This window comes from Lepidochelys kempii, chromosome 1 (genome assembly GCF_965140265.1).
Source record: "Lepidochelys kempii isolate rLepKem1 chromosome 1, rLepKem1.hap2, whole genome shotgun sequence".
Lineage (NCBI taxonomy): Eukaryota > Metazoa > Chordata > Testudines > Cheloniidae > Lepidochelys > Lepidochelys kempii.
This window is the reverse complement of record NC_133256.1, coordinates 214557227-214581129: the sequence shown is the minus strand read 5'-3', so window position 1 is coordinate 214581129 and position 23903 is coordinate 214557227. Positions and strand designations below refer to the sequence as shown.

At 47.2% G+C, this 23903-nt stretch overlaps 1 protein-coding gene across 1 annotated transcript in view; it reads right to left on the bottom strand.

Moving 5' to 3' along the window:
• LOC140907321 (scavenger receptor cysteine-rich type 1 protein M130-like) overlaps positions 1–23903 on the bottom strand; it is a 179904-nt gene that overhangs the window by 142591 nt on the left and 13410 nt on the right. Inside the window, exons 3-4 of the mRNA XM_073333014.1 lie at positions 6652–6971; positions 6114–6423 (exon numbers count right to left, since the gene is read on the bottom strand). Of these exons, the coding sequence (XP_073189115.1) occupies positions 6114–6423; positions 6652–6971 (630 nt within the window). The remainder of the gene's footprint in view (positions 1–6113; positions 6424–6651; positions 6972–23903) is intronic.

Below are 23903 nucleotides of genomic sequence, written 5' to 3'. Positions count from 1 at the left end.
TTCACTGAATAACACTCTCTCCTACACATTAGAAATAATGCACATGAAATTGTGGACTATTTCTCAATAAGAAGGTATAAGCCAGTGATCAGAGTGTGTCACAGTGGGAAAGAGAACCACCTCTGTCAGAAGACACTTATTCCTGTGAATCTACAAGTGGAAGGTGCTGTAAGGATTGTAAAACTCTGAGCTTGACACAAGGGCTTGCCAACGGACTCTCTAAATGTGTGAGCGAGGGAATTCCTGCAGATTACTGATTGGGAAAATAGTCTCTGTGTGTGGTGGTGGAATGGCTGCTGAGGTTTATAGTCACTTTATCCAGGCTTAAATGCCTGGAAGCCAGTGAATGGTGTCTGCACAAGCACTTAGCAGGTGGGTCGTGAATGATTTAGGCAAGTTTGCCTTGAGGGAGTTTGGCCAATGGAAGGGCAGGGTTCATGGAGGTCAGGAACAGGTTATTATTGGTAAATTCCCTTAGTTCCCTCTGATCTTTACTCAGTAGGTGGCAACTTTCTTGGTTCACCTGGGTCCAGTGTTAGATAGTTCCTGGCACTGGTGGTTCTGACTGGAGCTGTCCCCTGAACTATGGTGTCATCTCTGAGTCTAACGTGAGATTCCAGCTGATCAATTCATAGCACAAGAAGCAGGTTGTGTGCGGGGTGGGGAAGGGGACATGCTTTGTTGGTGAATATTCTGACTCCCTTGGGATGTGAATCTCAGTCTTTGAGTGTATCTCAGAACCAGAGACTCTGATTACAAGGTGGTAAGTTAGGAATTACTCCCAGAGTTCAGAGCCAGGTGCAGCCAGGAGAGACTGACAATGTTAAAAGACAACAGCAGAGTCAGTGCAGGGCACACCCACTGGCTGTGTCGGGTACAGTATGTACTAGTATGGCAATCTGACGGGTGCAGTGTGTGCGCACTGGATCCAACCAGCTCAAGGATCTCAGTAGCCAAATAACATTTCAAGGGTAAGAGTGAAATCCTGGCCCCACTGACGGCAATGGTAAAAACTCCATTGACTTCAGCGGAGCCAGGACTTCGCCCTAAGACTGGACCAGGAGACTGCCTGCATGCAGCTAGTGTAGTGCAGGGGTGTAGCCATGCGTGGGCTGTGGCCCACCCAGTGATCATCCAGGCCCACCCAAATCAGGGCCGGAGCTCCCGAATCCACAGGCTGGGACTCCTACCCCCAGCTCGGTGTCCATCAGTCTGGCTGCATCTTTCTCCTGTTGGCGCCGTGCGCTGCTTCCCTAGTCTCTGACCCAAGCACTAGCCCCGCGTGGGGTGTGCCTCGTGAGGGCAGGTCTGCGTGGGGCTAGTGCTGGGGTCAGAGACCGGGGCAGCAGCTCCCGGCACCGGCAGGAAAGGGATGTGGCTGGGCTGACGGACAATGAGCCAAGGTCAGGAAGGGTGAGTAGAGCTCGAGCCCTAGTGGGACCCCACTTTGCCCAAAAGGCACGCCTAGGTGACCAGATGTCCCGATTTTATCGGGACAGTCCTGATATTTGGGGCTTTTTCTCATATAGGTGCCTATTACTTCCCACCACCTGTCCAATTTTTCACAATTCCTATCTGGTTACCCTAGGCACGCCCCGCAGCCTGTGTGCCCCAGGCAGCCTCAGCTTTGGGTGCCTGCTGAGTGGTAAGGGCCGGCTGGAAGGGGTGGAGGGAGGAGAGCCCCCATTCCTCCTGTCCCCTTCCCAGGGCACCAGATTCCTCCTGCACCCCAACCTCTGCTCCTCCCGTCACTGCCCACCCCCGAAAGGTGGGGCCCACCCAAGTTTCCTGTCCTAGGTATGCCACTAGTGTAGTGTGAGGGCAGAGAGTAGATCTGGGGCTTCCCGGGGAGGCTCATGGGTATAACTGGGTACCACAGCCCCTCAGGAAGGCCAGATGGGATCATGGCAGATGGAGGTCCTATGGAAGGGACCAGGTGTTTTTCCTTAGATGGAATTCTCCTTCCAGCAATTGTAGGGAGAAATCAGCATCTTCATGTGCTGAGGAGTTCCCTCCGAGAACCAGGGTCTGGGCTGGGTAGCTAGTTAGGAGAGTCCGGGCAGGGCTGCAGGGAATTCAGGTTGGAATGCCCGTAGCAGCCTCTGTGAGAAGCAGAACTGCCAGGTGAATTGCCCCCAAGGTACAAAGTTATCAGTTGTAAAGAGGAGAGTAGATGTCTGTTGAGAGTTCTGGGCAGGGCCACATCGGCTTAGTCATGGTGTGTAACGGCACCAGTGACCCTGGCCTCTGTGGAAGCCAATCCTGGAAGCTACGTGTCCATTATTAGGAAGAAGGTTGAAATCCAGGGCTTCTGCAGTAGGTTTCTCTCTAAGGACCCCAGTTCCAGCCAGGCAAGAAGCCCTATGGAGACTCTGTTCATGGATCTGAAAATGGGGCAGAGAGGGGAGCTGAAACTTCATTAAGCAGGAAGGGTCCCTGTGGTGAGGGGAGAAGCAGATGATCACAATGGCCTTTTTGGGTCTTAAAACTCTGTGGATCTATAGACCCATAAGACGGGCTCCATTTAGGCACAAGGGAACCAGATTGGCTGGCCATTAAAATGAATTTTCCAGTGAATTATTTTCCTGCAGGGCCCTGGCCACTTTGAGTGCCCAGGATGGATAAATCAGGGTTGTGCAGCATTAGGCTGTTGCTTGTATGACCCCTGCCTCATTCACTTTAGAAACTGGAAGACCTGTGGAGAACGAGCAGGGGAGCGCAGGAAGAACTAGGATGCTCTTGTTAAGAGCAGTGACCGTCATTCAGTAGAGCTCAGTTCTGTTCCTGCCTCTGCTACAGACTTCACAGGTGATACTGAGCAGGTGTCTGAAGCCAGTTTTTATGGGGTCTGATTTGCAGAAGTATTGAGTATTCACAACTGCCGCTAGGCTCAAGACAAGATGTGGCTGCTCTGCTCTTCTGCAGTCAGGCAGCGAGGTCGGGTGGAATGAGCACAGGGCTGCAAGTCAAAACACTGAGTTTTATCCTGTCTCCGCTGCTGACTCACTCAGTGGCCTTTGGCAAGTCACTTTGCTTTTCTCTCTCCATTTCACCATTTGTAAAATGGAGCTGTGACATTGCACTCTGTATGCTTTTGTGAAAGTATGCTGATGAGTGTGAATATAATGTAACTGAAATATGCTTCATGCAAAAGGTCTTTTGTAAGGTATCATTACAAAGCTTATAATCTACTGAGTGTGGTCATCCTATTTGTATAAATGTATCACTTGTGTATCTGAAACTAGAAATTTGAAATATAACTCTGAGGTCCTATTGTAGTTATGCACAGTGTGGGCCATTCATGGTGGTTTGGGATCTTAATGGCTCCCATTAACCAGGACAATCCACTGTAGATGGCTCTGTTTTACTTCTAAATCTTCCTGTATGCTGGCAAGTGGGTAATGAAGTCTTACAGTGACATGTGATCATGGCACCTAAACTCAAATCCACCTTTAACCTGGTGCTTTTCCATTGAAAAGGAGGGGTGGGAACCCAGAGAGGAACAAAGGATTCCCGCCTTATGCAAATAAGATATATAAGTGAGTGGAACAGAACAAAGGGGGCTGCCATCATGAGAAATCCCCTCCCTACCACCTGAGCTGGAACAAGGGCTGTACCAGGGAAAGGATTGTGCCCAGACTAGGTAGGCATCCAGTCTGTGAAAGAAACTTATTGAAACATCTCTGAGGGTGAGATTTTATCTGTATTCGGCTTAGATTTGCATGTTTTATTGTATTTTACTTGGTAATTCACTTTGTTCTGTCTGATACTACTTGGAACCACTTAAATCCTACTTTCTGCATTTAATAAAATCACATTTTACTTATTAATTAACCCAGAGTATGTATTAATACCGGGGGGGGCGGTAAACAGCTGTGTATATCTCTCTCCGAGTGTTATGGGGGTGGACAATTTATGAGCTTACCCTGTATAAGCTTTATACAAGGTCAAATGGATTTATTTGGGGTTTGGACCCCATTGGGAGTTGGACATCTGAGTGTTAAAGACAAGAACACTTCCTAAATTGCTTTCAGTTAAGTCTGCAGCTTTGGGGCATGTGTTTCAGACCCTGGGTCTGTGCTGGAGCAGACTGGCATGTCTGGCTCAGCAAGACAGGGTGCTGGAGTCCTAAGCTGGCAGGGAAAGCAGGGGCAGAAGTAGTCTTGGCACATCAGGTGGCAGCCCCCAAGGGGTTTCTGTGATCCAACCTGTCACGGGAGCTAATAATAATACTTACCCACCTACTTCCCTGGAGTTTGGTGAGGCTTTATTAATGTCTGGAGAGTACTTTGAACACATAAAGCGTTGCAGAAATGGTGAGTACTCTGGAGAATCAGGCCCTGAGGGTCTCAGGTTGCTGCCCAATCACCCCAAATAAGTAGCAGGTTGGGAATTTTGGCTTTAATCGTTGTAAGTACAATTTTCAAAGGCAGCTAAATGATGTAGGAGCCTAAGTGCCATTTTCTGAAGTGACTTAGGCAGCAAGGGGGGGAAGTCTGTATGGTTCTTGGACTCCTATGTTACTAGAAAAAATAGGATTTAAGTCTCTAAGTCACTTAGGCCTTTTGAAAATATTATTCTTGGGCCTCTAAGTGCCTAAGTCACTTTTGAAATGGATCTCATAAGAGTCTGCTCTCTCCTGGGGTGTTATGAAGACAAATTCATTAATGTTTGTGGTGCATTCTCACACTACTGTAATGAGCACAATAGAAAAGCCAATGAAGAAATGAATAATTCTGTATTCAGTGCAGTGTTTGTACGGTCTGTAGAGTGAATAAGGCCCTGGGTCACAGCTTGAATGATGAGGATAAAAAGAAATATTTTACAGCTCCTCCATCCCCTGAGCACCATCCTCCCTGTGCAATGAAGGAGGCAGGAGCTGGGGGTAGGTGAGAATAATAGAATATGTGCATGCAATTGGACTCTATCATAATATATATGCAGAAGGGAGGGTGGGGGACTGAATTAACATTACATAGATAACCTTAATTCTGGTATTTTCTAATTCTTGTGCCTTTGGCTTTGACTAAATGAACTAAATAATGCTGTTTATTTTTTTTATTTATTTTTATAAAAGCTAAGTATTAGAGTGGGTCAACAACCCAAAATTTTTCCTGTGATGTTTTTTGAGTGCAGTATTTCAATTTTTAAACAGATCTGAGATACTGGGATGTGGAAATGGAATGAAAATTTTTGTTTAGACTCTAAGTAAAATATTGATTCATTTCAACTTTTGGTAAATGAAACATTCCATTTTCCTTTCCAGTTTTTGATGTACAGGTTTGCCACTTCCACCCCCTTTCTATTTTGTCACACAATCAGACTATAAGAGACCTGAGGAGGTCATGTAGTCCAATCCCCTGCTCATCTTTTCTTCCACTGTAAAAAGTTAGAAAAAGGTAAAAATGTGTAAGAAAGTAAGAAAGCAGGGGAAAAAAATCTTTGGAGTTTTTTCAATTGGAAAAGTGTGAAAAAAGTAAAAAAAAACCTCAGTGAGTGAAAGCACTACTTTCTCTGTGGTGGGCTACCAAAAATACCCCCAGGAACTCACATGAGAAAAGGGAAATGCTGATTTTCAGCAGTTTATAATTCAGCCAAACCTGGAAGGAATCTCCCTGCAGGAGGAGAAGGCACCTCCCTGGCCCCAGCACTGACCCCTTCCCAAATTGCAAAGGCTCCAGCCATCAAGGAAGGTGCGAGAGCTTCTCAAGAAGGTGCCGAGAATATTTTATCATAGAAAGTGTGAAGCAAGCTCCATATTGGGAGTCACCACCAGCTCCCCCTCTAATTACTATTGGAGAAGGCGGGGGACGGTGAATCGGTGACATTGATGTAACCCGAAGGGCAAAGTGCTGCCCCTGCTCCGCTGCCCCGCGTCAGGACAGAGTTGCTGATGTTTTTACTGGAGAATCCAGGGCTTTCCCCACTCACAACTGTTCTTTTCTGATGATATTATTGACTTAAATGTTATCTTTAATACATTTACTGTTATTTTCTGTGCTTTAGGATCTAGCTCCCCCTCCCCTTGCTGTGTCCTGAGGTTCCCCTGCTCTGGGGCAGCACCACACACTGAGGGGCAGGTGTCCTTAAGCCAGCATCTCTCTTGCACTTACCTGAGCAAATCACACCGGCATCATTGTCGTGTGAGCCCGGAGAGGCCCCCAGGGCAGTAACAGGGCAATGGCCCAAATGGGTTTCAGTCCCTTTGCAGTGAAATGTGTCTGTCCAGACAGAGCCAGTTCCCTTCCCAAAAGACCCTCCTCCTGGGGCTGATTCAGCGAATCCGCAGTCGAGCTGACGACAGAGAACGTTGGCGTCTGGCAAATCCCAGCGTGAGTCACAGAGGGTTCCCCAGGCACCAAGAACCTGGATCTCCACCCTCCCTGAGCACGCTGTGCTGCCGTTCACCAGCCGGAACCCTGTGTGCCCAGGGGAGAAGGGGTTTAGAGAGGGAGCATTTAAGATATTTTATAGCAAATAGTAAAAGAAAGGAAAGTCAGGGGCACTTGATCCCTTTCTCATTATCTTGGCTTGTCTGGGGTTTTGATCCAATCCTATCAAACCCAGATCCCTACACAGTTAGATCAGTACATTGCTTCACTATAATCTAGAATACACAGAATTGGGATTTTAAAGACATTGTGTTGAATTCTTACGTGAGCATATGACACCAGCATCATTTGTGTGTGAGCATGTCTGATTCGCTTGTGATATCCTGGGACAGGAGAACAGGAGAGACTCATTCCCCACACACCGAAATTCTTCAGTTAAGATCAACCCTTGTCCTTCTCCAAAGTGACCTCCTCCTGGGGTAGATACAGCTATTCCACACTGTAGTTCATTACAGATAACGTTGGCAACTTGGAGGTCAAAGTGTGCATCACAGACTGTGGTCCATGTGTTTCCATGTTTTATCTCCACACGTCCTGAGCAGGCACCGTCTCCTCCAACCAGCTGGGGCTTAATGTGTCCTAGAAAGTCAATGAAGGCTGAAAATTATAAAGGGGGCTTTGGGAGTTGGAGTGCTCCACTGGTATAAAACATTACCTATAAGCTCATTCTCGGTCAGTGGCAAAGTGAAGGCAGCAATACAAATAAAAAGGCAATATATTTTAAAAAATGGAAATAGTGGGAATTAGAGCAAATCAATATACATTAGAAGTTATTATATGAAGAAAACTGATAAGGGAAGCTAAAGACATCAGGATAAAATCCGTGACTGGGAGAACTATGACAAATAACGAGTTTTTAAAGTATATTAGGAACAAACAAACAAACAAATCCTAACAATGCTATAAGCCCATGAGAAATGGAGACGGTAAAATTGTTAATAATGAGGCAGAAAAGGCAGAGGTGTTCAATACACATTTCTGGTTTTGGACAGCAGCAGGATGTCTATTCATATCTCTGAAGACAATGAATCTCTCTCCAATCTATTGGTACCTAAGGAGCATGTTAAATGGCATTTATCAGGGATTAACATTTTTTTCATATCAGCAGGTCTGAAAAGCTGATAAAACCACAGAATAATAGAAATGTAGGGTTGGAAGGAACCTTAAGAGGTGATCTAGTCCATCTCCTCACACCAAGGGAGGTATAAGTATACCTAGGCCACCCGGACAGACGTTTGTCTAACTTGTTGTGCAAAGTCACCAATGATGGGGATTACACAACCTCCCTAAATACCCTGTTCCAGTCCTTAATTATCCCTATAGTTAGAAAGGTTTTTTTTTTTAATATCTAATTTGAATCTCATTTGCTGAAATCTAAAATGATTGTCTAGTCCTACCCTTGGTGGATCTGGACAGCAATTGAGAAACAATCTTTCAGTTATTTCAAGGCTGTTATCAGGTCACCTCTCAGTCTTCTCTTCTGTAAACTTAAAATGTCCAATTCTTTCAACATTTCCTCACAGATCATGTTTTCTAAACCTCTTACTCTGTTTGTTGCTCTCCTCTGGACATTCTCCAATTTGTCCTTATCTTTCTTAAACAGTGACGAGCAAAACTGGACACAGTACTCCAGCTGAGGCCACATCAGTGCTAAGTAGAGTGGGAAAATTACCTCCTGTGTCTTACATATGACATGCTCGTTAATACAATTCAGAATGACATTTCCCTTTTTCACAACAGCATCACCCATTTCAGTCTGTGATCCACTTTTACCCCGAGACCATTTTCTGCAGAACTGTTGCCTACTCAGTTATTCCATATTTTCCCTTCCTAAGTCTAATGCTTTGCACTTGTCTTTCATGAAATTCAATTTACTGATTTCAGACCAATTCTCCATTATATCTAGATCATTTTAATTTTAGATTTAGTTGGGGATTGCTCCTGCTTTGAGCAGGAGGTTGGACTAGATGACCTCCTTAGGTCCCTTCCAACCCTGATATTCTATGAATCTATGATTCTGTGATTTTGAATTTTAACCCTGCCTTCCAAAGGGCTTGTGACCCCCCTTTCAGCTTCATGTCATCCACAAATTGTGTCAGTGTATTCTCTCCTCCATCATCCAAGTCATTTATGAAAATATTGAATAGTACCAGATGCAGGACAGTGTTATTTTTTATTTATCTATAGGAACACAGCAACCACAGGGAAAAGAAGAAAGCAACTGACGGCCTACAGGCCTATACCTTACCTAAAGCTCACCTTTTCCCTCAAAACCTGGGCTGACTCAGCTTATCCCAGGAACCCCTGCCTCTGGGGATTGTGTTTCAGTCTCCTTCCCGGCAGACCCTGCCTCATCCCCTCTGTTCCTCAGGGCTCCCCTGTTAACAATTCCCAGGCTCTCTGTTTAAGATTTCCCACCTCAGGGGCCCATCCCAAGGAAGGGGGCTTGTGCTTAGCTTGGGCAGATGCAAAAGCTCAAAAGCTCTGACACCTGTATTGTCAGTTAAGTACCAGTAACTGGGTTCTATGAAACCATTGTCTGCCGTCCTGGGACATGTGGCGAGCTCAGACGGGGATTGCCCTTTGAACCCCAGAAGGAAATGTGAAAATAGCACTAAAAGGAACTGACATACACGTAATATTCACAGAAGTACAGATATAGCCCATGTTCTTTGCAGGGGTCATAGTAGAGAAAGAACTGAACGTGAGCTCCAAGTGTGATGCTGCTGCAAAAACAGCAAAGGTGATCCTTGGATGTATAAAGAGGGGAGCAATGAGTGCAGCTGGCTGAAATGCAGGATTTCCAGTGTACAGGAAATGTCACTATTTTAAAATTTCCTGCGAATTGGAAATCCGGCTAAAAGTTTGTTTTGGAAACTCCAGCCCATGGTGTATCCAAAATGAAATTTGCTCCCAGGAACCCCAACAGATGCAGAGTTTCACCACTGTTAACATCAGAACAAGCATGTCAATTTCTCAGAGCCACTGTTGGGGCTCGGGGGCAGCCTCATCATGTGGCCTGCCCTGGACTGGGGACCCCTGAGCTTCCAGACTCCTTGGCCAGCTGGCAGCCTAAATAGGCAAATAGCCCAGTCCAGGACATTCTGCAAGGCAGGGCTGCCACAGACCCTGGGACACCGGAACCCATCCCAGGACTTTCAGGATCCCTGATGCAGACCCTGGAGCCGAGCCTTGGTTAGAGCTGGGGCTCCCAGGGCTTGCAGGTTCCTATCCCATGGCAGAGAGCCTGAAAGCACTGGCAGGGCTGCCCTAGAGCCCACACCATAGAAAGACTAGGATCTCCAATTCTGGAGCAATCTGTATGGTGGGGCTGCCCCAGAGCTGCAGATCATAGAAGACTGGAATACCCAGGCCCAGGACAATCTGCACGGCAGGACTAACAGGAGCCATCAGGGAACCTGGCAGGGAACTATGGACATTTCCACCAGACAATGCTTGTGGCTTTGAGAAAGTTCATTGTACCCCAATTCACTTTCATGAGAAATGTTGAGTTCAACAAACTGGCATTTTCCAATGAAACTCTAGTTTACCAGATAATTTCCAACCAGCTCTAGTAGGGAGGTAATTTTGCTCTGTGTACAGCACCGGGGAGACAGCTACTGCATCTGCTTTTAGTGCCCACATTGTAAGAAGGATGTTAAAAAATTGGATTGGGTGCAGAGAAGATCCACAATAATGATTCCAGGGCTTCAAAATGTGCCTGCAGTGAGAGATTTAAGGAGGTCAATCTGTTTAGCTTATCAAAAAGATGACCGAGACGTGTCTTGATTTCAGTGTATAGATACTTTCACATGGACAAAACACTGCATAGTAACGGTCTTCTCAATCTAGTGGGGAAAGGCATAACAAGAACCAATGGATGGAAGTTAAAGACTTCCAGACACATTCCTATTAGATGCAAGGCATACATGTTTCAAGTACTACTGATGAAACATTGGAACAAACTACCAAAAGAAGCAGAACATTCTCCACCTCCTGAAGTATTCAGAACAAAATTGGGTGCCTTTCTGGAAGATATGCTTCAGCCAAACACAAGTTCAGATGAAGTACAGGAGTAATTGGTTTAAATTCTATAGTTTTTGTTACCCAGGAGGTCAGACGAGATCTAATGCTCCCTTCTGGCCTTAAAATTTATACAGCTATGAATCAGAAAGAAAGTTAAAGTTTACAGAGCGAAGCACTCAAACATTCAGAATGCCAGACTTGCACTTGCCTGTGAAACCTTCATTAGCCCCTTTTGTGACTGTGCGTGCGGGTCCATTGTCCAGAGCATGAACCTGGCAAAGGCATGGTTGGTGTTGCAAAACCACAAACACTCATGAGAAGTGCTCGCCACTGGCACGTGCATAAACACCTTCCAGAAGGGTGGGACTAGAACCCCTGACACAGGGTTATGGTGTAAACACACTCCCCAAGGATGATGAAAGGAAAAAATTACTCCCGCCTAAAGATAAGGTCAGGGTGACAGGGTGATGGAAAGAGACATTTTGGTCAAACCAACATGGACAAGGTCAAGGGTGGTTACTAGCCACGTCAGAGGGGCAATGTGTAACTTGATTTTATCACAGTACAAAAGAGAGGTCACGGGGGGGGTCTTTTTCTGGCCTGGGTGCAGGGGGTGAGTGGGGAGTGCAAAGCCTCGCCACTCACTGAGCCAAGCCCATGGTAAGGGGCCTACATGTGCCAGTGTAACTGTAGACATTGATCCGGGGAGCTAGTACTGTCCTTCGTCAGCAATAAACCTGAACGAGCATTCGCCACTGAACCGAGTCTGTGGTCTTCTTGGGCAGTTTGGTCGAGGCCTGCTGCGTCAGCTATCTGCGCAGAGCTGAAAACACACACAGAGAGAAAACACGCACAGCCAACAACTGACAACACTGGGGAGGTAGGGAAGTGTTATTATCTCCATTTTACACATGGAGAACCAAAGCCCAGAGACACTCTATGGCCAAAATTATCAAAAGTGTCCAGTGATTTTGGGTGCCCAACCTGAGATACCCATGTCCTGGCTTTTGAGAGGACTTAGGCTTGTGCAGCACGGCTCCCACTGCCTTCAGTTTAGAGCTGTGGGTGCTCAGCACTTCTTCAGCTCAGATGTGCATGGTCTCAAGGGGGCCACCCATAAAATGAGGTACAGACAATTAATGACCACCTGTGAAACATTTGGTTTAAGTGACTTGCCAAGCATCACATAGGAACTCTGTGGCAGAGGCAGGGATAGACTCTAATTCTCCAGGGCACCATTCAGCTGCCTTAACAAGAGACCCTCCTTTCTCCTTCTGCAATCCCCTGCCTCACACACAGCACACTTCACAGTGTCTGCAACAAATGAGGCAGGGGTCCTGTAGACAACAGCCTCCTTCACTCCACAACCCTGAGTCAGAGCACCGTCAGTTCTGTGTGCTGAATGAAGCAGGGGTCCTGTGGAGAAAATAGCAAGTTATCCTGTCATGAAAGACTGAATCTTAACGCATACGTAAAGATGGGCCAAAATAGAGCTGCAAAGACAACTTTAATTCTGCTATTTCCTTATTCTTTATCGCTGAACTTTGCAAACTGAATGTTCCTTAAAAGTAATGGAACGTTTTAAGGTTTTAAAAAAGCAAACTGAAAAAATGGAAGATCAGTGCCACTGTGTCGATGCAGCGCCGCCGATTGGGCACGTCTGGTGAAGACGGGTGACGTCGAGGGGAGAGCGCCCTCCAGTCGCGTAGCTGGGGGGGGGGGCGGGGCAGCGGCCACTCTCCCACCGAGCAGAAGTGGAGCCTTTTTAATTTTTTGGAGCCTTTTCAATTTTTACGCACCCGGCGGCGCTCCAGGGCTTCAGTGGTGGGTTCGGCGGTGGGTCCTTCACTCGCTCGGCTCTTCGGCGGCATTTCGGTGGCGGGGGGTCCTTCAGTGCCACCGAAGACCGGAGCGGGTGAAGGACCCGCCGCTGAAGCGCCACCGAAGACCCGGAGCGCCGCCGGGTGAGTACAAGCGGGTGGGGCCTTTTTGTCTGTCCGCTCCCCCTGTTCTCTCCACCGGGCTACGCCTCTGGCGCCCTCCTGTCCGTACAATGAGCCCACCTCATCAAGAGGCAGAAGTTCTGCTGGTGGGAGAGCGTCTTCCGCTGACATAGTGAGATATGGACAACGCTTTAAGTCGATGTCAGTTACATTGCTCTGGGGGGGAGCGGGGGGCAGGGGTTCACACCCCTGAGTGACGTATCTTACATCAACTTAAGCAGCAGTGTAGACAAGGCCTTAGTGCACAGCCACACCATCCACATGGGCACCTGGTGCCTGGCAGGACACTGCAGGGTAGATTTACACTCCAGCTTGCCACAAACTCAATGTTCATGTCGATCTGCTCTCAGTCTCCCCACCCCACCCTGTCTGCTTATTCCAGTCTCCTCGCCCAGTTAGTCTTAGACTCCCCACACACCCTGGTTCCTGATCTGATCTGTTTTTCCTCACCCACCACCGGTTCCTTCCCACTGGTTCCCAGTCCCAGACTCCTCATCCAGTGTGGCATTCTATACTTTGGGGTGGGGGTGCTGTAATCCCCATAATCCTCATTTTCATATAATTGTGATCTTACATATAAAGCATGCCTTCTAAGCTATCAGAGGAAAGATTAGGATCTGCTGAAAGTCATTTCTCTATTCATATGTGTAGATCATTAATGCTTATGAAGTTATGAGAATTGTGTGGTATGGTTGTCACTAAAACATGCTGTAAATTGGGGGATCAGCCAGATATGAGCTCCCCAGAGGCAACAGCAAGGAAAGTAACCAACGCCTGGGCAGGATATCAAACAACCAATCAACTGCCATTGTCCAGGAAGGGAGTTACAATGAATGACTCACCTGCATGAGGCCACACCAGGGGAATTGCTCAATCTTCCTTGGAGAGATTCAGTAATGCTCACCTCACTCTGAAAAGGAGTGGGGAGGCAGGGGCAAAACCATGGGGGCAGAAAGGACATGATAAAAAGAAGAGACATTTGCCATGGTCTTCCTCTCTCTTCCACCTACATCTACAGACACCACCACACCAAGCCACTGAAGCGCTGATCAAAGGGGAGAGCCAGGCTGAAGAGTAACCAGGAAGCCTGCGGTGAGAAACATCTAAGTTTGTAAGGGCACTGAAAGTGTTAAGATCAGCTTAGAATGGGTTTTGTTTTTATTTCTTTTGACCAAATCTGACTTGTTATCTGTTATGTATTGACATAAACTGTGACTGTATAAATCATTGTTGCAACCACTGTGATACATTTGCAGCAAATATTGTACAAAGGTTGTCGTGTGAGGTGTCTATGGAAAGGTTCTGATCTGCTGGTTATGATTATGCTATCTGTATGCATGTATCAATTTTGTAGTTGAAATTATGAATATTGGCTATGTACTTGTTTCTCAATGTGTTTGATTCTAAGTAGCATTAAGAAAAGGAGTACTTGTGGCACCTTAGAGACTAACAAATTTATTTGAGCATAAGCTTTCATGAGCTACAGCTCACTTCATCGGATGCATTGTTAGTCTCTAAGGTGCCACAAGTACTCCTTTTCTTTTTGTGAATACAGACTAACACGGCTGCTACTCTGAAACCTGTCATTAAGTAGCATTAGTGAAGCATTTGGTCAGCTTCTTGAGAAAGGAATTTGCAGACTGAGTGCTCAATCGAGAAACACTTAACTAACAATGGACCTTGGGAGACTCCAATCCACATATGAGAAGTCTTCCTGAGATGTTCAAGGTGGCATGTGAGGAATGGCTGCTGCCTGCAAACTGAGTCATGCATGGACATGTGACTTACCCAGGTGGCTACAAACTCCATCTTGTTGCTGTGATTTTGCACAGGAGAACAAAGGGAAAGAATATAAAAGGCCCTGGAAACCCCTCCATTTTGTCTTCAATCCTGCTTTTTTACTTCTGGAGGAACTTTGCTACAAACTGAAGCTCCGAACAAAGGACTGAATGACCCATCCAAGCTGTGGATGTACTCCAGAGACTTGATTTAAACCTGCACTTTATTCCATCACTGCTACAAGCCTGAAAAAATAACTTTGCCATTACTGTATGTAATTGATTCCATTTAACCAGTTTTAGCGCTCATCTACAATTCTTTCTTTTTATGAATAAATCTTTAGATTTTAGCTTCTAAAAGATTAGCAACAGCTGCTTTTGTAATGAGCCAGCCAGTCCCAGTCCCTATTCAAGCCCAAATTAATGGTGTTAAAAGCCAGTAGGAGAACACTTCAATCTTCCTGGACATTCTATAACAGATGTAAAAGTAGCTATACTTGAACAAAAAAACTTCAGAAACAGACGTCAAAGAGAAACACCAGAATTACAATTCATTTGCAAATTTAACACCATTAATTTGGGCTTGAATAGGGACTGGGAGTGGCTTGCTCATTACAAAAACTGCTTTGCTGCTCCTGGAATTGACACATCCTCATCTATTATTGGGAGTGGACTGCATCCACCCTGATCAAGTTGGCCATGTCAACACTGGTTCTCTACTTGTGAGGTAACTCCCTTCCCTTCGGGTGTCATTATATAATGCCTGCATCTGTAATTTTCACTCTATGCATCTGAAGAAGTGGTGTTTTACCCACAAAAGGTTATGCCCAAATAAATCTGTTAGTCTTTAAGGTGCCACCAAACTCCTTGTTGGTTTTGTCCTGAATTGATACTCTCAGCTGTGTCCTGCCAGAGGCAACATTGTTACATTATGTTTTGTCTTATAATCACTTAAAATCTATCTTTATAGTTAATAAATTTATTTGTTTATTCTACCTGAAGCAGTGTGTTTGGTTTTAAGTGTGTCAGGGACTCCCCTTGGGATAACAAGCCTGGTCCATATCAATTTCTTTGTTAAATTGATGAACTCAGATAAGCTTGCAGTGTCCAGCGGGCATAACTGGGCACTGCAAGATGGAGGTTCCTCAGGTTGTGTCTGGGGATAGTGGCTAGTGTGATTTGGTTGTACAATCCAAGGAGCAGCTTACATGCCAGAGGCTGTGAGTGAGCAACCCAGGAGTGGGGGTTCTCACAGCAGAGCAGGGTAAGGCTGGCTCCCAGAGTCAAGGATTGGGTGACCTAGCAGATCACTGGTCTGGATAACACCAGAGGGGAATGTCACACCCAGTCAGTCCCAGTCTCCCCAGCTCCCAATCTCCTTGCTGAGCAAGTCACAGTCTCTCCCCACCCACTCCCTGTCCTAATCGCCCTTCCTAGCCAGTCCTAGTCTCTTTTCCCCTCCTCCCAGTCCCAGTCTCCTTGCCCAGCCAGTCCCCATCTCCCACTTTCTTTTCCAGTCCCACTTTCTCTCCATCCACCAGCCTCAAGGCTCAGAATATTCCCCCTGCATCCTTATCCTTATCTACTTTCCCCCTCACCCTGGTCTGCATTCAGTTCAGCTAGCTTCCTCCCCATACTGCCTGAGCCCAATAGGTGGAAACAGTCTCCGTCATCTTAGGTCTAGTGCCTGGTGCCACTCTGGTGCACAGCGGCCAAGAGTATGATTTCAGCATAATTTAATTGGTTACACATCTTGCCATGGCTGCAACACCTCTTCGGGGACCGTCACCTTGTTGTGGTGAAGGGGCTTGTGTGCTCCAAAGATCCTCAGAGCTATGCTGTTGGGAGCTTCATGTTTCTTCAAATGTGGTATAATGAGAAGCTTTTGGAAGCCTTGAAAAATACCAACATTGTTACCATCTTTAAAAAAGGAATAAGTTGGAGTGTGGAAATTATCATGGCATTGCCTTGCTATCTACAGCAGGGAAAATTCTCACCCATATCCTCTTAAACTGATTACTTCCCCTTGTTGAGGAAATATTGCTGGAATCTCAGTGCAGTTTCAAGCCATCCCGCAGAACAACTGACATAATCTTTGTTGCCCACCAAACCCAGGAAAAGTCTTGGGAGCAAAATTATGACCTGCACATGGCCTTCATTGATTTGACAAAGGCCTTCAACTCTGTCAATCACAAAGCCCTGTGGAAGGTGCTGGCCAGATTTGGCTGCCCTCCAAAATGTATTAAGGGCTTAAGGCTTCTTCATGATGAGAGGACTGCCACCATTCTCTGTAATGGCCTGGAGATGGATCCGTTCGTCATCAAAACTGGGGTTAAGCAAGGATGTGTTATTGCCACAACCCTGTTCTCCATGTATTTAGCAGTCATTTTGATCCTTTTTAAAGACCGCCTTCCCACTGGAGTTGACATTCAATACAGAATGGATGGGCGGCTTATTAATATTTGACATTTCCGTTCCAAGTCTAAACTGCTCAAGGCATCCATTACTGACCTGTAGTATGCGGATGACTGTGTTGTCGTCACGCACACTCGGAATGACCTTCAGTCCACACTGGATTTTTTGCACAAGCTTACTGAAGCCTATGACTCTCACTCAATATCAAGAGTTGAGGACTTCTGTTACCTCGGTAGCCAACTTTCTCAAAATGCAAAAATTGACAGTGAGATCCAGCACAGGATCTATTGCGCAACTGCTTCCTTTGGGAAACTGCTCTGGCACGTTTTCACAGACCGTGACTTACGGAAGGACACCAAAATCCAGGTCTAGGAGACAATTGTTATTTCTACACTCCTTTATAGATGTGAAACCTCTATTAACAGCACCTCAAGAGTCTGGAGATGCATCATGAAAGATGCCTCTGGAAGATGCTTTGCATCAAGAGGAAAGATCGCTGGACTAACACCAGCAATCTCATTGAACCTAATGTCACCAGCATTGAAGCAATGATCCTCACTCATCAACTCTGCCGGGCTGGACATTGTGTGCGGATGCCAGACTCTCACCTCCCAAAGCAAAGCCTCTACTCTCAGCTCACCCATGGTCGGAGATCCCGTGGTAATCAGAGGAAACCCTACAAAGACACACTGAAAGCGTATCTCAAGAAAACTCATGTGGACATCAGAAGGTGGGAGGACCAAGCAACCAACAAATCTCAATGCCGCTTCATCCTCCATCAAGCAGTGGCCGGCTTCGAGGAGAAGTGCCTTGCCCTCAAAGTTGAAAAGAGAGAGAGAAGAAAGGAAAGAAAAAGAAATTTCTCCCAGCAGGCAGCTGACCCCTCAGGCAACGTCTATACCTACTGCGGGCAGATCTATGGTTCCAGGATCGGATTCCTCAGTGATCTCAGGACCCATATGTAAATCTGTGGTAGAGATCATCCTTGAATGGAGGGATCACTGATGATGACAATGCTGCTGCTGCAACTGATGAGGCTTGGGCCTACAGACAACAGCCTCTTTCACTCTGAATCCCTGATTCACTCCTTGGGCACCATCTGAGGCAGGGGACCTTGGCAGAGGAGAATGATTTTGGCAAAGTTTGGTATGAATCCAACCAGAAATTAAAAGTGATAGCTGGACGAGATGGGGTTGAGAGAGTCAAAGCGGCTGAGGTAATATCTTTTATTGGACCCACTCCTGTTGGTGAAAGAGACAATCTTTTGAGCTTACACACAGCTCTACTCTGTCAGATCAAAAGTTTGTCTCTTTCCAGCAGAAATAGGTCCAATAAAAGATATTACCTCACCCACCTTGTCTCTCTAATATCCTGGGACTAACACGGCTACAACAACACTGCATATAAGAAGACGACTGCCACCTTTTGGAAAGTTTTTGAGTATTCAGTCAGGAGAGCAGCTCTGAAAAATTGCTTGGTGCAGAAACATCACAGCTCTCATATGTGTTTGTTCTCAGTGATATCTAGTGCACAGGGCAGTTTGTAGAGGGCTGACTGGTTATTTCTGGAATAATCCTTAATCGGCCCAATCCTGAGTCTTTTATTCTGTTTCTACTCAGTCTGGACAAAGCAAACTCACATTACAGTCAATAGCTGACAGCCTGAGTAAGGAACCCGGGGTTTGGCCTATGAGCTGGCCCTGCGCCTCTATCCAGGGAAGACAGGGATTAGTGACAAGAATGGCCATAACTATAAGGGCCATGGAAAAACTCCTCCTCCTCTCCAACCTTCAGCACAGGCATGTGGAACTACTCTGCCAGCACGGCAGGGGTTAAAGGGAGCCTTTGGGCCTGACTAGCCCCACCCCGCTGTACCTGCAGCCAATGCCAGGCCTTGGGGGATGTAGAAAAGGAGAGAGCCTGGCTCAGTTGAGGGCTGACTGGTGAAGAGGCAGGAGCTATCTGCCTCCCTTCTTGAGGGGAAGGTCACCAGCCTGCCAGCTGGGGCAGTCACCAGGGAGTAAGCACTGGCTCCCTGGCCAAGGGGGACTGAGGAGGAGACCAAGGAGCCTCTGTCAACTGAAGTAACTTGGTCCCTGAAGCCCAGAGATATTGTGGGGTTCAGTCTCACAAAACTTGTGGCTGCCCCACCTGAAGGAGCCTGGGACCACAGCATGGTGCCACTCAAAATCCACAAGACGGCGCTATGGTATGCAAGCCACCCAGCAAACGGGACTAGGGGGCCATGCAGTGGTAGAAAGTAGCCCAGGGCAGTGGATTTAGACTCTTTGCGGGGAGGCCTCCCCTATTTAGGGGTTGATGCATGCAGGACCCTGGCCTGGGACCTGGTAGAGAGGGAGGGCCTGGGTTTCCCTACCTCACTGCCTAAAAGACTGAGGAAATAGACCTTGAAAACCAGGGGCTGGAGTTCAGGGGCACCAACCACTAGGCAGTCTGGCCCTTCAAACGCCCTGTAACAAACTTGAACTTGATTCCCACTGCAAACGTGCAGCTCCAGCTGAGATGCAGCGGCAGTTTTACAGAAAGGTGCACAGACGGGACTTTTGCTCTGATACCCCTTTGTTTGTGTGCAGCTCCCTCCTTCTGGTGAGGTTCAGAGGAGAGGGACTCCCTGCTGGGCACTTGCTCGGTGGGCAGCACAAGGCATTGAGTAGTTGTTAGTACCAGGTTAGGGGGTTTACATTGCTGAAGGTCGATCTGTTTTCTGCAGAGTTTCCAAGTCCTCACAATGAAGCTCATTTTTGTAACGTTCCTGCCCAACCCAGCTTTTTATTGTTTAAAGATACAAGGAAGTGGCAGGTGTAAGCAGGGTCTGATTGAGTTCTTCCCTGACAGCTGCTGGGAGGGGGAGAGAGTTACATGAACACACCCCCTCTGCCCAGAGATCCAGCAGATAGAGCAGGGTGTAAATCACTGGGGTGTAAATTTACCCCGCACTAGCCTGCTGCACCCTGAGTGTCCGTGTGGACCCTGCTGCTGTGCATGAACAGTTCCCCAGTGCTGGGAACCAGGAGCAGATCGAAGCACACGAGGGAACTGTTAGTGCACGGCAGCACGATCCCCATGGACACTCGGTGCCTGGCAGGCCAGAGCAGGGGAGATTTACTCCCCAGCTTGCCACACACTAAATGTTCATGTCAATCTGCTCTCGGTCTCCTCCACCCCACCCTGGCTGCTTATTCCAGTCTCATCGCCCAGTTAGTCTTAGACTCTCCCCACACTCTGGCTCCTTTTCTGGTCTGTCTCTCCTTACCCACCCCCAGTTCCTCCACACTGGCTCCCAGTCCCAGCCTCCTTCTCCAGTCAGTCCCAGTCTCCCCCAGCTCCCAATCTCCTTGCTAAGTATGTCACAGTCTCTGTCCCCCGACTCTTGTTCTATTTACCCTGCCTAGCCCGTAATAGTCTCCTCCCCCTCCCTCCTCCCAGTCCCAGTCCCCTTGCCCAGCCAGTTCCCATCTCCCCCTTTCTCTCCCAGTCCCAGTTTCTCGCTTCCCACCAGTATCCAGTCTCAGAATGTCCGTCTGTCCCCCCCGGCCACCCGACAGGCTCCTTGTCCCAATCTACCCTCCTCCTCTCATCCTGGTCTGATTCTTGTCCCTTCTACATTCAGTTCAGGTGGTTTCCCTTCTGCACTGCCTGGGCCCAGTAGGGGAAGACAGTCTCCCTGGGACAGAGTGCCGGGAGCGAACAGATGAGCCTGCACTCTGATTGTGATGCTGGCAGATCAGGTGCCAGCTCATGCCAAAGCCCCAGGTCTCACTGAAAGCTTACAAATGCACAGCCTGGCCCATTCACGTGTGCATTAGTATTGATCAAAGTGATTATTAAATGTGTAAATGTATAAGAGTGTTTAATCTTCAAGAAAACTAACCATGTTATTTGCATGGTTCTCACTTATCTGTATCACGTTATAATGGAATAGCAAACATTTCCACTGTGTATAGCCCGGTAACGAAATAACTAATCAAACGAGAAAGAAGCCTTGTGGAATGCAAATGAAGAACTTTCACAGAAAAGTGCTAATTTCAAAGCAAGTGGTCATTGTGTGTGATGATCGGAGGCAAACACTCTAAATGCATTCCTCACTCTCCATCACCAAAGGAAGAGTTCATGTGCGTAGTGACCCTGCCAGCTTGTTTTCTGTGAGATGAAGCTATAAGGCTGGATTCAGGGAAAGATCCTTCATCTCCGGACTGTCTGGATTCTAACAGGGTGGAATAAGTAAACAAAAAGATGGAGATCCCCCGAGTTATTCTGGGTAGCTCTGAGAGAGTTTTGGGAAACTGGCAGATGACTACATCTCTGCTACCATTTTGAATTATAGACCACAGCCACTGGGAGCTGCGGGTGGCCGTGCAAATGTAAACAAACTGTCTTGAGGCCCAACAACAGATTACTCTGATGGGCCATGTGCAGCCTGCAGGCCGCAGGTTGAACACCACTGGTCTAAGGGCACTGTCTGTGACTCCATGGTAAGACTGTTATTGTAATCCAGGCATAGGTGCTGGCTTTCAATTGTCCCAGGGGGTGCTCAACTCCCGCTCCACCCTCAGTCCCGCCCCTATTCCATCCCTTCCCCAATTCCCCAGTGCACTCACAATCCACAGAGGGTTAATATTGAACACTTACCTTTAGCTCCCATTGCCAGGGGGAGCTGCTAAAACTTTTGAAATTCTAAAGGAAAATATTCTACTCTTCCTTGTGCCTTTTGAATAGGAATTTATTACTCCTACTAACTGTTAAAAAGAGAAAAGTTAAAAATAAAACGTATAATGGACCCATAATTGTAACGTTAACTATGGAGTCACAGGAAATTCCTCCATAATACAATATTCTTGTGCTGTGTAAGGCTGAGACATGCTTTTGGCTGAGCCCTCTATGGTACACCAGATCTACAGGGTATCAGAGAGCGGGGACGATCAACCCATTGCCTGGTCAACCTATGAGGGTGGGAAGGGGCTCCATAAACACCCTGCGCCCTGCGCATCTCCCAAGCTACTCTGGCTGGGTACGGGGGTCTGGATTTTAGTCTAAGGGTAAAAATTTTAGAAGTGCCTCAGTGACCTAGGAGCCTACGTGTCATTTTCAAAAGTGACTCAGGGCCAGATTTTAAAAGACACTCAGGCACCTAGGAGTGCAGACAGGCATCTACTGGGACTTTCCAAATCTCCTGGGAGTTCGGCACCAGGCACATTTGAAAATCCCACTGAGCACCTATCTGCATTTATAGATACCTAAATATCTTTTAAAACCTGGCCCTTGGGCACTTAGGATCCATAGTCTCACTGAAAGTCAAAGCAAATTGGGCACTGAACTCCCATCAGCCCAGTGTAAATTCATATACAATTTTTTGGCAATCCCAATGTAAATTCATACACAATTTTTTTAACAGAAGTTAATGGTTATAAAGAACCAGACACATTATTTGCCAACAGGCAAATTCACTAATTCAATGATTTTCATTAAATGTTTCTATGACCATGACTAAGTTTCCCAAATATTTTCCCCCAAAAGGGGCAACTGGCAGCACCAGGCACAGGGCCCTATGGGGCAGACAGCACCAGCATCACTACTGCCCTGATGAACGACGGCATCAACAAGAAACCTTCCACCCTGCAGAGCAGGCTAACTCCTGGCCGGATCAGAGATTCCTCCCACATAAGCCTCCACCCCTGGCCACAGGTCCCAAAGCTGGGCTGAGACCCTCCATGACACTGACCCACATTCAGAAAATGAACTGGAAAATGGGAGCCATTGCAAGGGAAAGGAAAGGCCTGGCACCGGAACAACTGGAGATGAGAAAATGAAAACACTTCACAGTCACAGAGGGGGGTCCGCAGTGGCCAGTGCCCTGCAAACACTGACCCTCCTCCCCAGTCAGAAACAACCCCACACTTGTTACATTTTACAACCCCTTTGCCCCTTCTCACAACCCCCTTCCCATTACTTAGTGTTTCATCTTACACTGTCCTTTCACCATCCCATCATTAAGCACACGGACTGCTTCCATCTCCCACCTCACGGCTGCAATCCCCATGGCAAGAAGATGCCTGTGCTCCACCACTGACACACCCTGCAGAACACAGCGCTGAAATGATGCATACTGGATCCCTCCAGGTACATTGGCATCTCTTCCCTTTGATCACATGGGTGTCTCAGAACCAGATCTCATATCACAATCACAGCTCTTCCAAGTGGCTCTAACTCATCGCCTCCACCATTCAGTACAGCTACACCTAACACAGGGACTGCAGCTGGAGCACTTGAAAACAATTCCCAATGGCAATGGCTAGTCCAGCTCCAGGGGGCAGAGTTAAGGCTGCCTTGGCATTCACCTTAACTCTGGATTACCTGGTTTTCAGGGGTTTGAGTTTTGCCCAACCCAAGGGAATGGGATACCTTGGGCAACCTGAACTCTGTGTGAATGAAGTCTTTGTCAGTGAATTTTAACTTAATTCCACAGTCTCTGACATGCGAAGCTGTCTGTCCACAGGCAGTAAGGAGAGTCTGGCCTTCATTGCAATGAATGAACAACGACCTCCTGTCTCGGGCGGGACTCGTAGAGCTCCAGTGAGGATAAGTAGGTCACCAGTGTGAAAAATGTTTAACTCTAGCAGTGACTGCAGGGCTATGTGCACACGGAGGGCTCAGGTCTCCATACCGCTATCTGTAGGCAGCTGCACTCATGTAAAGGTGGAGTAAAGTGGTCCTTACACATCACTACTAGTGAGTTACACCGACCCACCACCTCTGAAGTGGTTGTCGCCTGTGTGAAAAGGTTTAACTCAACCAGTCTAGCTGCAGGTAATGAGACAAGAGTCACGCTCCAAAAGAGAATGAGGCTGAACAAAGGAGGGAGTGGTTAGCACAACTCTACACTATGCTTAGTCTCCAGTGCAAGCCTGGGTAAATTTGATGCAAGTGGCTGGAGTACGTGCAAAGCTGGTGTACCGGTGTCCTACTCGATAACCATTTTTAACAAGGCCATGCTCTGTGCTGACCTCGCCGCTGTTCTCCCCTGGGGAGACAAGTCTGTTTTTATGCTCCCCCCCCCCCCCCCCCCCCCGTGTACTGCGTGTGTATATAGGATTGCTGCCTGGCGTGTAGACTATGGGGAGGGCCCTACCAAAATCACCATCCATTTTGGTCAATTTCACTGTCATAGGATTTTAGAAATCATAAATTTCATGATTTTGGCTATTTAAATCTGAAATTTCAGGCTGTTGTAATTGTCGGGGTCCTGGCCCAGAAAGGAATTGTCGGGAGGGT